Here is a 14,670-nt window from a genome sequence, read left to right as displayed (position 1 = left end):
GTAACATGTATATGAAAAAGTTGTTCAGAATGATGACTTTGACAACATATTTAAATTTCATCAAAATTGGTGAGGAAGCCCTGAATGTAAATAATTACCAAAATTTTTTCAGATTATCGTTGGATCTATCCTGGACAGAACATCTTGCTTCCAGCTTCATATACGGAAAAAATTAATTCCTAGATTTAATTTTCTACGGTCCGATTCTACGAAACGCCGGGGCAGGTTTGCTCTTTTGTTCGTTCTGCCGCGTCGCGTCGGATCGTCGTAACATTTTATTTGGTATTTTCGGTTTAGCTACGCGCCCTTTACCGAACCTGTTGCCATTTGACCGCAATGTTCACTTTGTATCGGCTATCGCGTTCAATTAAACTCAGAGAGTTTTTGGCTCCGATTACCATACGCAGTGGTCACTTCGATGCGTCTCGATTCTGGGATGTCGATGTAACAGCGAGACACACGTGTAACCGTACAATCGTACTGACTCGCTGCTGTTTATGTCACAGTCTTACCTATCCGTCACTGCTTACATCACTGACAGAACCGTTCTGACGCCTGTTGGATCTGCTGAGAGGTGCTTCATAATACATAAATGAGAGAATACTGCAAGATAAGAAGGAAGAGAGCAATTTTTGAAGTTCACATTTTGATAACTTACTAAAGGTCCTTTAATTCATTTAGTTAACACATTATTTAGAACACAGTGTCGGGCAATAAATAAATTTATTTAAATAAAAATTTAAATAACAGGTTATTTGTTATTTGGATATTTAAATAAAAAGCAAAAATAATTATTTATTATTTGAGCAAGTCTAACTAGAATTATTTAAAATAATAAAGTTAATTGTTATTCACAAATACAATTTCAATTATTATTTGTATGGACAAATAATAAATTAAATTGTATTTTTTTATAGGCAGATGGGCCCGACCACTGGCGGTATACCTGAAAAGGTTGCTATAGCAGACAAGAAACGAGCACGTGTGTTCATTGTATATACAAAATACAAGAAATAAGAGAAGACCAAAAACTATTTGATTTCCACCTCAATCCAAATAGTAAATAATCTTTTATTTGCAAATAAGAAATAATAAATAGATCACTTTTGGAATTATTTAAATTACTTTTATTTCAATAAAAAGTTTAGTTATTATTTGCAATTAAAATCACACGTTTATTTACTATTTAATTATTTACACTGATTTAGAATATGTTGCGTGTGTGTGCGTGTGAGAAATAGAAATCCGTATTTATTCGATTAAAATTCAAAACAGACAAAAGCGAGTGGCGTGCAGACTTTTCCTTTGAGCGCAGAATTTAACACTGGAAATGCAGTTTCAACTATACTTATTAGCCGGGTGAACTCCGGTCGAGGCTGGGTCCAGGATGAATGCGAACTCGTTACGACGCAAGGGAGCACAGCTCTCGCTTTCCCGCAGGGCAGGCCGGCCATCATTCCGGCAGTGAGAGTCCGTTCGAGCGATCGTTCAGGTAATTCGATCGTACGTGTCACGCGTTTCATTTATAATCGCGCCGGAACGTCTATTACCGTGAGTTTGTGTGCGGCGCGCGAAGTAGTGCAGGCGCGCGCGCGCTGGCGAGCGAGTGTTCACGGCAACACGATGCGGCCGGTTTCGAAGGCAGATTCAACGAAGGGGATGAAACCGGCTGGCTGAAAGAGGGTGGGTTGATGCCGCGAGGGGGTGGAAACCGGTGGGTTGGGAAACGGAGAGTAGGGGGGTGGGGGTCTATCGCTGACGCTACCGGAGCCGGCAATGCGAGTCTAGGTTATCCGGTGACAAAGCTGGTTCGGTACGTGCAACGAGGTCCCCGTTACGTCGGATTATCACCATTGAAAATGGTGCAACTGAAACCCAACTGTTCGGACGCAGCGGCGCTTGAACGCGATACGTGCGCAAGCTTTGCATCCAAAACCGGAAGCGAATTCCTTGTCTGTCGCCATTTACTGGCGATCGCGAGGATTTTCCCGAGGCAGAGGTGTTGTTTTCCCAGGGGTCTTCAATATTTCATATCCACCCGATCCGATCAGTCTGTCCCTCTTTGCACGGTCATCGCTATCGACATCGTCGCGGTCCGTGAAATTGTCCGCCTCCTTGACCGCATCAGGAAATGGATGAAGCACGCAGAAAACAAAGAAACACAAACGGTCGCAACAGAAATTTCGCCGGTCGCGACGAATCTTTGCTTCACTGTGGTAGAGGCGCGCGGCGCTTTCGGCACGCAAGATCAACACGATCAGATAGAAACGATTCTCCGGATTCTTCCCGGGGCACTAAAGTCGGATGGCCGGCGAACGAGGTAAGGCGAACCACCCTCCGGGGGGTTGTAGCTAAATTGGCGGCAGTATATTACCGGTCAGACTCCTGCATTTAATTTGAATATAATCGTGGAAGGAGATCTCAGGAGCTCGGGGGCACTTCGCGACGCAGAACTGCGTGACGGTGACCGGAAGTGCTCCCGGGACACCGGAAACAAAATGGCCGCTCCCTTCTACGCGACTCGCTCCTCTCCACCTCCGCTCTTTGCCGACCTTTCCACCCAGACCACGACGATACGCCTCTCTTCGCTACCCTTCGAAAAACCGTGAATTCGTAACGCGAAGTTTACCTTGCATTGTGCTAAGCGTCGTCCGACTCGAACATCGAAACGCTGTCATCACGAAGGCAAGGTGGAGGGTCAAATATTCATCGGAAGCGTTCCATAGTCGTAGACGTTACGGTCCCATCATTGTTCGCTGGTTTCGCCCACGGCTTATACGGACTCGAACTTATTCAAATATTTTCATGATTGTAAAGTAATGTCGGGGATGCAAGGTAAACTTGAAATGTTAATGCCTCCATCAGAATTTTTGGTCGATTTCGCCCACGGCTTATCCGGACTCGTATCTATTAACAGTTCCCGTCGTTGCTTGGGCGTTTCGTACCCGGTTGAAGGGAGTTTAATGATTTTCGAGTAATCGCGAGGCTAGGCGATGACTCGCGTGGGAATGCAGCAGGGCAGCGAGTTCGATAAGCGCCGCGAAACAATAACAATTAAACCGGCTCGACTCGTAATGCCTAAATACAATATACGCACGAACAATGAACTGTACCCCTGCGAAGGAGGAGCTGTACACCGACTCAACAATACCCGCTTCGCTTTCGTAGACAAAGGACCGCTCGATGTTACGTCGTGTCGGCCGGATCGCAAGTCGAAAAAGCTTCGGTGTCTCGCGTCTTCCACGTCGTCCCTCGAGACCTTCGAACAAGTTTAATTGCCACTCGTCCATCTATTATCGCGTCTCCGCGAAGTTTCTGGCCGTACCAGCTAGTCGCACTTCCGAGATCACGCTGATCTTCTAACGATAGCATCAAATCTTTACAATTACCGCTCCACTCGTTTGCCAGTGTTCTCAGCAAACAGTTACATGATCGACTGCTGTCGAGTACTTTCAGATCTCCACCTTAATATACCCTTACTTAATATTTCATTGTCGTCAGGAGTCAGACACGAAATTTCTATAAAGTCAACATGTTTCTTGATCAATTTTTATAATTATTACATTAACATAGAAAATTTGTGTTCGGTACCATTTTGCAATTAATCAACCCGTTGCACTTATTATCACTATAGTAAGTGTCATTGATACACGAAATTTCTATAAAGTCACCATGATCTTTAATCAATTTTTATAATGATTAAAGTAACACGAATTTTCTATGTTACTGTGATAATTATAAAAATTGATTAGTGAACATGTGACTTCATATAAATATCGTGTGACAATGCCACTTATTGATGGACGAACCTATTAATGGTTGAAAGCAATCGTTTTATCGCGGTGTACATCTCGCTGGGCAAGACTGAGGCGGAGGAACATAGCGATCACGTTTGGGCAACTGAGACGGAGGCCTACCCTTACGAGTTTACGATGTACGGACTCGGTCTGGGAGCGTATGATTAAACAACTCAGGTGTTTTATGCTCGGCTCGTGGAGATCGCGTGACCCAACGGCCACATCCGTTTCCGTTTTAGCTACGGTCAACCGCTTCGACCCCTAACCAATGGTCCGCCTTAAGGGTTGCACGTTACCTTCGACCACGAAAGAAAGTATACTTTCGACGTATCTTTAAGCAGTAATCGACTTCGCTCGATAGTCACGTGCGGCGTGCTCGCTGCTCCTCTCCTCTCCTCTCCACTTTGCTTAGCGTCGCGACGGGCAAAGGGCATTGCGAACAGGGGTGGCTCCATATATGCGATTTTTTCCTCTGTATATTTTTATTCTCGTCGCGATAGGGCTCACCTACACAATAGAAAAAGGCTTCGTTTTTAATAGGGGATTTATATTTGAAATTCAGGAAGAGAACGTGTAATTCGTTCGTCCGCTGACCAAAGTCCGACTAATCCGACGCGGATATCGCAGGGCTGCTCGTGCATCAGTATGAGCCATGGTTCATAGCGAGTCGTGGTTGCACGATACGCTGATATCGGTCGAGTGGAAGTTAATCCGAGACGGAAGCTCCAAGCTGACGGGGGAAGGTCAGGGAAATGCCGCCGTCTGACATTAGGTGCGCGAAATGTCGCGCCAGAATACTGTAAGGGGCCCGTTTAATGTGACGACTAAGAGGACAGCAATCTTCGATGATTGAAGGAAACTAAGAGATAGTGGTCCCGGTTAGTACAATCGAAAAATCCAAGAAGATTCTTAACCCTTCAGAGACGACGTCTGTGTATGGTATTGACTTTTAAGGGAATATTTCTAGTCAAAGCCCTCCAATGTTGGACAATTTGTGAGATTTAATTAATTTCAAAAATTTTGTATAAATGTTTGCTATATTTCAAAATCACATACTAGCTGTAATTAGCTTTGTTGTTGTGGAAATTATTGTGCAATTATTTTCCAAACTACAGCTCGTTGTAAAAAATATTTCGTTTCCGAGATTTCGAGGTGACCTCTATTTTCTATGCGGAACTGTATGTTTCTATTTAGGTAGGCGAATTCTCTAACCTATAACACTGTCGTATTCCAGGGTCATTTAGTACTATTCAAAATTTAGCTAAGCTATACAGAAGCACGTCTACCGACAGAGGATGTATGACCACTTTAATTTTCATTTTAAATATTTTTTACAAAGGGCTACAATTTGGGAAATCTACGAAATTTAACATGGGACATTCTGCATGTACTTCATGTTAAAAAAAATGAAATTGGCAAAATTTCAGATCATTTGTTCCACAAATGGCAGAATATCATCATCCATCACGTAAAAACGTGTCAATTTGACACGGGGGTCGGATGAGGGTTAAAAGTGGTGCACAGAATTGTGAATTAGGTTTAAAGAGATTTGAGGAAATTGGGAGACAGGCGATTTCTGGTTCTATCAATCGCGTGTCCGGTACTCTTTTTACTTCTCACGGGCACAGCTGACTCGCGGTGTGCCGCGGTAGCTGCGTTTCGCGAAAAATTCTGCAATTCCTGAAAAATTGGATCTGTTCAACCCTTCAGGGAAGAGGCTCGCTGAAATTTCCGAGCGTGACGTCCGTAATTGACGTGGAAGCGCGGAAGGGGCGCTGAGACATCCATCCAAGAGAGAAGATCCGAGTGGAAAGTCAGAGTTCGGAACTATGCGAGCGACGTGCAGGTGCCCGGAGGTGCACGTCAGAAGCAAATCACCGCCGACTAATTTCCCGGAAAACTAACGAATATCGCAGAGTCGGCTAGGAGGTAGGCCAGAAGGAGGACACACAGGGCCCCGAATGCTCACTATGAGAGACGTTGATACGTAGCCGTGTTGCTCCGATAATAATCTAAAATTAATTAATTTTCCTAGCCGGAATTATTCCGGATATATTGAATGGCCGACGTTTACCCCAAAATTAACGCAAACGGATATCGATCGTGTACAATGTGGTATTAAGATAGTATTCTGGCCTTCGAGACCGTTCCTGCACGAATTGTTCCAAATTTTTTTCTTTAAAACTATTGAACCCTTCGCAATGGGATTTTGCACATATTTAGTACATGTGTGATTTTTAAAAGTAAAAATAATCAAACCTACACACAAGTTATATATTTTTTTATAGAGAATATTTTGAAATACATGGGTCCACCCCCTCACCCTCCTAGCATTTTGCAGATCCCAACCGAATCTGGTTTCATAAAAAAAATTGTTATCATTCGATTAATATTGCTTATTGTAGTTACTTTTACAAATATATTTTTTTATTGTAGATAACGGTTAAATTTATAATGTACTTCTATTTTAGAAGATAAAGTTGGCCACCACTCCCTAATTTATCCCACGCGTTTTGTTGTTTGCAATAATATGTGTAGTCTGTGAGTGGCTTGTTCCAGCGTAAGAGCAATCACGCCACAACCATCGTTTCGTGTCTGTCGTGTGGTTCAGAAGTGATCCATTCGAGGTACATAGGCTCGAACGTTTTGTACGAGTGACAGTGAATGTGTTTCGAGCGGGCGTTGATGACAGATGCCGTCGAAGGGACGGAAAAGGGACGAAAGCCGCGGTGTAACTAATTCGACTTTATTACCCAGTCTGGTGGAGGCGAGGCTCACTCGAGGCTTCCCGATTCTTGCCCCGATTATCTTCTTCCGGCGGATTCACCGAGGTGTTTCGACTTAAACACAGACTCGAACGAGTTTCAGCTTAACTTGGTTGCTGTAAATAAGTAAGCGAAGTGTTGCGAAGTGCTGCTGAAGTTTCGCCGAGCCCCCCAGGCACACAGCCCGGCTGGCTCGAATTAAATTGTTAAACGGATGAACTGCCACGACGAATACCTCCTCCGAATCAGCGACTTTCCCGCCACCCTCGGGTGTGAATTTTTAATCACTGCCTCTCAGTATAATTTAATAAAATAATATCGTCGGTGTATCTGAATCTGCATCAGTACTCTGATTAACACACGACTGGAATAATCCGTCCTTCCAGAAACTTTCATGCTTTTTCATTCATGGAAGGTACAAGAATTCCGTGTGAAAGTTCAATTAGAAAGCTTCATTGACGATCTCCATCCTCATTCATACGATTTTATAGCAAAATTGCACTTGTGTATTGCCATTTAAATTATCGGAATTATGATGGAAGTTCCATCGAATATTAATAAAAATGTCCCGGAGTTAAATACTTAAATACCAAAACTATAAATGCACGAAGTATCATTACATTCTGTTGCATTCTATTTATTCAACATTTAATTACTTGTCTGTACGAAAAGAGGTTTCATTAATTTTAATTAATATCGGAATACAGCTTACCTGTGATTGCACTGCTGGCAGGCGAAACATTCCAGGTGGTAGACATTGGTCCTTGCCCTCATCACCAGTTCGCAGGCCGGTATGGATTTGTTGCAGGCCGCACAATGCCCGGTGCCCCCGAATAGTCTACGCAGACAAGAAAACGAGGATACTTTTACTGATTTTATTATGGCAAGAACACGCCGCGTTGAACCTTCCCGAAACGATATTGCTTTTGTTTCTTTGCTGAACGCGGTATGTCGCTCGGTTCGGGAATGGTTTTGTATTTTCGGTGTCCCTCGTATCGGCGATATTAACGAGCGAGGAGTTTTAGTCAGCATACAACGGGAACCAAGAAGCTTACCACTGCCACGAATATGCCATCTTCAAATATTAGGCCATTAATAAAGACCACGAAGCTTCGATAGCGAGCGTGCGGTCTTCACCGACGCGCCACCTGCGCGTGTTCCCTCGGGACTTTGTAATCTCAACACGGTTTATTTGCCCCCTCCTGTTTATATGGGACGTGGATGTATTCAATAAGGGAAACTCATCTGTAAAATTCGATTTGTTGCTTCCGTTCTCCTCGCCCGGATGCTCGTACGTGAGCAAGCTCTTCCTCCGGCACTCGTGTCCTTTATTGACTTTACGGGGACGTAATGAAATGCTGTGTCAAGGTACTTCGAGGTAAACGGAAATATAATATATAGGAATCAATGTCTCGATCGTGTATTTCTTCACGGACAGAAAATCGGAATGTTTTGCATATTTCTAATTACTAGGCAGCGAATGTTATGCATTTATAACAAAAATGAGTAGGTGTAATTTAAAACATTAAAAGCATTAGACGAATTTAAAAATACTGTTATATTATTCTCAACCCATGAAACATATTAAGAGAGAAAATAAATTTCTATGGCACTCCAGTTGGTTGAAAATCAGGTAGAAAATTTTCATTTTGCATAAAGATCCGCTGTATAGCAATTACATTGCGTATTTTTATGTAAAATACAGATTTTCTACGTCGATCGTAGGTGGGCATTGAAAATGGTAAATCGTCGAATAATAGAATAAAACTGAAATTTTCATCATTTTTAATCGTTTATAACTCGTAAACCATTTAACACTAATCCTACCGAGTCTTAAAAGTAACTGGTACACAGGTTCCCTTATAAAAATAACAAGATTTATTTTATTCCTTCCTTATGAAATAATTATTATTATTTCAATAATTGTAAAATAAAAAGTCTGGAACCGGTCATTTTGACCGGTGGTGGTAGGTTTAGTGTTAATCAATTTCGATGAAATTTTCAGCATATGCATACTTTAAAATCTTTACAAATCACATTTTTTCATTATGTATATCATATTAATGGATCTCACCTTAGATAGTCCCTCTTGCACAATATAAGATTGGACTTGGTGTACAAGGAGGATCCAACCTCGACAAGCCTGCACGCGCAGCAGCTGCACTTGAGACAGTCCTCGTGCCAGTACATGTCCAGCGCGTTTAAAAGGAACCTTCAATAAAATAGTAGATTATTCTCGCTGGATGATCTTTTTCGTTTGGATCGCAAGGATCTCGGTGATCAATTAGACCGTTTACCTTTCCGTGATCGCCTTGCCGCAGCCCGCGCATTCCTGTTGCGTCGCCCCTTTTTTGCTTGGCTCGCTTTTGCTCACATCCATCGTCATTTTATTGAATCGTTCGATGGCTGGTCGGTTTTACCTGCGATCAAACAAAATCTTAATTGATCATTACGATTCGAGCGGCGTGCACGCGGGAGCTCGATAATGCCGGCAATTAATGCGAGCAACGATTATTATATTGTATCGGCTAATTAATTTTCACGTGTCCCCGTTTAGTGTACACGATAAATCACGGCCGGCGCACCACGGCGAATGAATAATCGGATTCGCGTGCTTTTAACAAGTTTCACCGGCATCTGGCACTAGGACGTCTGCTTGTCTATGAGCAATTAGAGTTACAGGTTCCAGAATTTAACGGCGCGGTTAGAGCCATCTGTGTCCATCCTGAGCGGGGGCGGTTTTCCTCGGCTCGGCCCCGACTCACCCACGCGCCTCTTTCTCGCGATGTGGTCAGAGTTTAGAATCGAATTAGTTTGACCCTATCCTTCCCCCTCTCCTTCCCTCTCTTTCTCTCTCACACCACTTATTGCGCGTTTAAACGCCACCGGCTCCTCGGGTAACGGCTGCACGGGCTTCCCGATAAACATTAATTGTTCTCGGTCGAAGACGTATGTAGAGTCCACCCCCTGTGCTCAATTTAAACCGAATTTCAGGGGTTTAACGTTTATTTAATCGGCCCGCGTTTTCCGACCTTCTCGCTTCGGCCTATCCGACTATTACTACTCTCTGTTCCATTCAGTAGAATTTACGAAATCTATTAAATCTATACTAGACTTTATATTTTTGTGGAGCATGAAAATGGTCTGTATCAGTTGCAAGATTTCTCTAACTTTCCTTAATAATTTGAACTACCTGAAAATAATACAACAGTACCTTTAAATTTTTTACGTGTGTTTATTGTTTTGGATTTGATCTACTCATTTTTATCATAAGCGCATAAAACCACAGTCTAATTGTATAGAATGGGAAAAGGTACGATAATGTTCAACTAATTGACTGTGTACAGCGACTGTACCCGACGTGAATAAATAGCAATTTTTAAAGAAATGATTACAAAATGTCTTCGGATAGAATATTGGAAGATCGGATATCTTTTTGCTACGTACTTAAATCCCCTAGATTGATCCAAGCCACCCGGTATATTTACGAGTACCCGAGGATGCTATGAGCAAAGTTTGTGCGGTTTCAATATGTCCTCTCCCCTTAGCCTGGACACAATATTACGGGGACGTTAATATCTTCTATGTGGTTGAGACTACGAAGCAAATATTAATACCGAGCCTTTGATATGTTAATTACTGAAGACCGAAGTATCAGAAACTCGCGCCATCGAACACGGTTTCCTTTTCGATATAGCGACACACAGTGGACGATTTTTATCATTTAGTGAGCGATGATCAACATTGCTTGAAGTGTAACAAACGGACAATATTTGTTAGCAAATAATTCAGTTAAATATGAAATACTAATTATTTTCGTGCATGTCGTCTGTTTCCAGTAGCAATTGAATATCATCATTTAGCGTTACCGATTCTTCTCGGTAATTCGATAAAACCTATATTTCTATAAGATTCTTAGGTAGCAAATTACAAAACAAAGTATACAGCTTAGCGCTTTGTAAAGAAATAATAAGAATTTTACCAAATTAGAATTTTAGAGTTAGAAAATTGTTAATACCGTCTAGTACACTTACTGTGCGACGCGCTACGTTGCGTCGCGTCGCCCTGACCATTTAAAAGAAACGACGTTTCGTCCAATATAACCATGCATCGCATTCATTATTTGTTGTTATTATTTCAGAACAATCAAGCCAACAACGGGAACAACGTTAAACCGAGTTAATTAACTGACCATTTACACGCCTTCACGGACGTCGATACATCGAACATGACATAAATAATGCTTCAATTATTATTCGTAAACATATATTCGGGCGAGTACAGTGATTAATGGAATAACTAACTAGCGCGGTAAATTATACAAACTATTAAATCCAAATGCGCGCAAAGTTGCCCAAATTATAATCACGTGTCGATCGAATTCGTCCCGTTGAAATGTATGTGCGGCGTTAATACGTTTCGCTGTCATTATAGGTCGATTAAAGTCACCGTTAATGCATTAATCGGAAAATATTCGATGGGAATGCATTCGGCAGAATCAAACGGCAACAATTTCCCTGAAATGGTCCGAATTTTTCGGCGGGTTCTGCAACAAACACTGCCGACCGTGAGCCGGGATCGTTTCCTTTGAGACGCGGAACAGGCGACCGCGTGTTCTATAATAACAAAAGTATTTTCGAGTTGGGCGTACTGGAATTCGACCGCACGAAATTCCTGCGGAAGCCAACCCGAATACCGGCGTCGACCTCGAAGGTCTTCACGGACCCTACGTGGTCAGTCAATTTCCACTTTGTTCCACAATTTTTGTGGACTCCTGTAGCCACCGCCGCAATCATCTCACACGGTTGCCCCGTCACGATTCATTGAAATACACTTGCTATTCACTTGAACAGTCTCGCGCCAAAATGTGTACAAATTCGAAAGGGTAAATGCTAAAAGGGAGGGTGGACTAATCACTGCAACCACTTCAACTATTTCCGTTAATTGTAATAATATGAACACATTATGCATAAAAGGTCTGCATGGTATAGAGGGGAAATGTCACGATGCAAACATTTTTTATGTGGGTGAAGCAGTTTCGGAGATTTCAAAGTCACTTTGATTTCTTCAAGTGGAAAGAAAAGTGTTGAAATTTTCACTTCAAATATTCAAAAACTAAAACCGCTGGACCGATCACTTCGACCACCTTTAATATTTCCGTTAATCGTAATAATACTGTTACGACGGCATGAGATGACAAGGATGGCAACGACGACAGATCCTCTCGAGTCGTTGAAGCGGGAGCACGCGGCTTGCACCGTTATTAGTTATTGTCCGTTGTTATCTGTTGTACGCAGAATAAAGAAGTATCAGGTGCTCACGCAAAATCTGCACGCGCTTGTACAGCCGCGGTTAATTAATTGTACCGAGAACCGTGAACCTTCAAATATCTGTACCTAACGAGTCCACGGTTCCGGTCCTCCCACCTTCGCAGAAGGTACCTCTGCGCGATACGGTTGGTGTGTTTCATGATGTTTCGGTGCTGTGAAACCGCCTAGATGCGATGGTAAAGCTTCGTGGGAAAAGTATCGTATTCAGTTCGGCACGATAGCTCGCGCGAATGGATGGGATGAATCGAGGAAAGCTTTGGCCTTGGTTGCATCTTTGGAGGGCCCTGCTCGAGGAGTGTTGACCTCTCTTTCTGCGGATAAACAGAATGATTTCCAGGCGATTGTTTCGGCACTGGAGTTTCGTTATGGAACCAACAATTTCCAAAATTGGCAGCGGAAATTGAGAGGCTTGCTCAAGCTGCATTTTGCGAATGCCCTTTCGAAAGTAGAGATAAACTTGCAGCCTCTCAGTTCGTAGCAGCTTTGGCCAACGAGGAGACAAAGCGAATATTAAGACTTGGTGGTTTATATCTTTGTCGAGTCTATCGCTGAGAGTCAATACAGAAGCCAAAGTAATCGCTACAAACCTTACTATTTTCCAAAACAACATTTTCCTGGACGGAGTTATGGCGACCGAGGATACGAGAAAAGACCGGAGGGAGCCGACAGACCGAACAGGAGCTATGTGCGGAAGACGAGCTTCGTGAACCAGAATTCGAGGACCGACACTGAACGATCGAGCCCAGGGTGTGCTGGAATTGTCGGCAGACTGGACTGCAGAAGGACTGCCCGAAGACGCAAGCAAAGAAGAAAACGGGGAAAGCAAAGAAGTTGCAGTAGAGGGGGAGACTGCAATTTCATCTTCTTTTACCCCCGTTGTGCTGAAGACTTACTCGAAGAAAGATTGTACGGCCATCGAAGGATTCATCGATGAAGAAAAAGCTACTATAATACTCGACACGGGTTCGAACGTGAATCTTTTGGAGACAAATAAGTTTAGTCCCAGAAATGCGCTTGGCGCGGCGGAGGGACTTCCGGAAATGAAAATTGTATCCATTTCCGGAGAAAATCTACCAGTTCGGGGCAGGTACAGTTGCCCCCTTAAAATCAATGGAATCGAATCAGAGGAAGATTTCTTTCTGATTTACATGGTCGAGAAGGATATTTTGGGGAATGGATTCCTCTGGAAACACGCGTGTAGGCTCGACTATTCGACGAGAAACCTACAAATATCCGAGAAGGAGGAGGTCAGCTTTATTGGTCAGGCGAAGCGAAATAAGGTGGCTACGGCCTTATTTGCAAAACGGGACGAGGAGACTCCAATAGCGGATGAGCAAGAGGAGATTGCAATCCGACCTATGCCAAAGCATTTAGAAGACCATTTCCAGCGATGCGGCACGGCCTTATCCCCGCCACGGAAGACGGGAGTAACACGTGAGTTCCAGGATGTGTTCGCGAAAAACCTGAACATGTTGGAAACTGTGACGTTCACAGACAATCCAACATAGGATTGATACAGGAGATTGTACACCAATCAAACAGGCACCGCGACGACTCCCTTTCCACCGATGAGCCGAAGTTGAAGAGTTGCTCGCGAAGATGGGAAGGCAGGGAGTAATTAAGGAATCAAAAACTCCATGGTCCTCCCCTATCATTCTCGTGAAGAAGAAGGATTGCAGCACGAGATTCTGTATGGACTATCGGCGGCTAAATGATGTCACAAAAAAAGATTCTTATCCGTTGCCGAGAATTGAGCACACGCTAGATGCTCTAGCTGAATCGTGCTGGTTTTGCGACCATAGATCTGGAAAGTGGTTATTGGCAGATTATGGTCGATGAAAGAGACCGTGAGAAGATCGCATTCTGCGTGGGGAAGGGGCTCTAACAATTCCGGGTGATGCCTTTCTGACTTTGTAATGCCTCGGTCACGTTTGAACGTCTTATGGACACGGGTTTAAAAGGTCTGTGTGAAAAGATCTGCCTAGTATATCTGGACGACATAATCGTCTGCGGGAAAAGCTTCGAAGAAAACATGGAAACATAGACAATTTGAAGACTGTCTTCATACGCCTGTGCTAAGCCAAACTATTAGCGAACCCGAAGAAATGCAATTTCTAGCAGTGTTACGACAGTTACGACGCCATGCGATTAAGTTGCCTCCCCCCTGTGATATTCTGAAGATATCGCAGAGATCGAGAGAGTATCCGGACAACGAGGTTGTTGTTGACAAGAAGAAAGACGACAGATCCTCTCGAGTCGTTGAAGCGAGAGCACGCGACTTCTATTGCACTGTTATTAGTCATTGTCCGTAGTTATCTATTGTACGCAGAATAAAGAAGTGTTATTGTTCTGTGTTGTTGACTATTCTGTGTTCGCCGGCAAGACGGGGCCGAAGCCTCCGCAGCAATATGAAAACGGTATACATAAAAAGTCTGCATGGCATAGAGTGTGGAATATTACGAATACAAACATTTTTTGTCACCTTAATTTCTTTAAGTGGAAAACCTACTTTCAGTATTACGTTTTGCAAAAAACGTGAGAATATTGAAAAGAATATTGAAAAACTAAAATTCACAAATATCTCAAAAATGCTTGAGGTGGACGTTGCCACTTTTGATACTATACTACACATAATGATGAATAAGAAGGTTGTTCCTCACTACGTTACTAACGCTTGAATACGAAAGAAAATTTTGTGCTACTGTGGACTAGTCTAGTGAACAGGGTTATAAGTTGCTAAACGTAAATTATGACCGGTTCGACCGGCCTCCATTTAAT

The 14,670-nt window shown here is 43.0% G+C and overlaps 1 protein-coding gene across 3 annotated transcripts in view; it reads right to left on the bottom strand.

The window, feature by feature from the left end:
• LOC143221800 (LIM domain only protein 3) overlaps window positions 1-14,670 on the bottom strand; it is a 104,039-nt gene that overhangs the window by 30,446 nt on the left and 58,923 nt on the right. For all 3 annotated transcript variants that reach the window (XM_076447323.1, XM_076447324.1, XM_076447326.1), the window contains exons 2-4: window positions 8,860-8,982; window positions 8,637-8,774; window positions 7,275-7,400 (exon numbers count right to left, since the gene is read on the bottom strand). In XM_076447323.1, coding sequence (XP_076303438.1) covers window positions 7,275-7,400; window positions 8,637-8,774; window positions 8,860-8,948 — 353 coding nt within the window. In that variant the 5' untranslated portion in view covers window positions 8,949-8,982. The remainder of the gene's footprint in view (window positions 1-7,274; window positions 7,401-8,636; window positions 8,775-8,859; window positions 8,983-14,670) is intronic.

This window comes from Lasioglossum baleicum, chromosome 3, assembly GCF_051020765.1.
Source record: "Lasioglossum baleicum chromosome 3, iyLasBale1, whole genome shotgun sequence".
Taxonomy (NCBI): domain Eukaryota; kingdom Metazoa; phylum Arthropoda; class Insecta; order Hymenoptera; family Halictidae; genus Lasioglossum; species Lasioglossum baleicum.
This window is presented reverse-complemented; position numbering and strand designations above follow the sequence as displayed.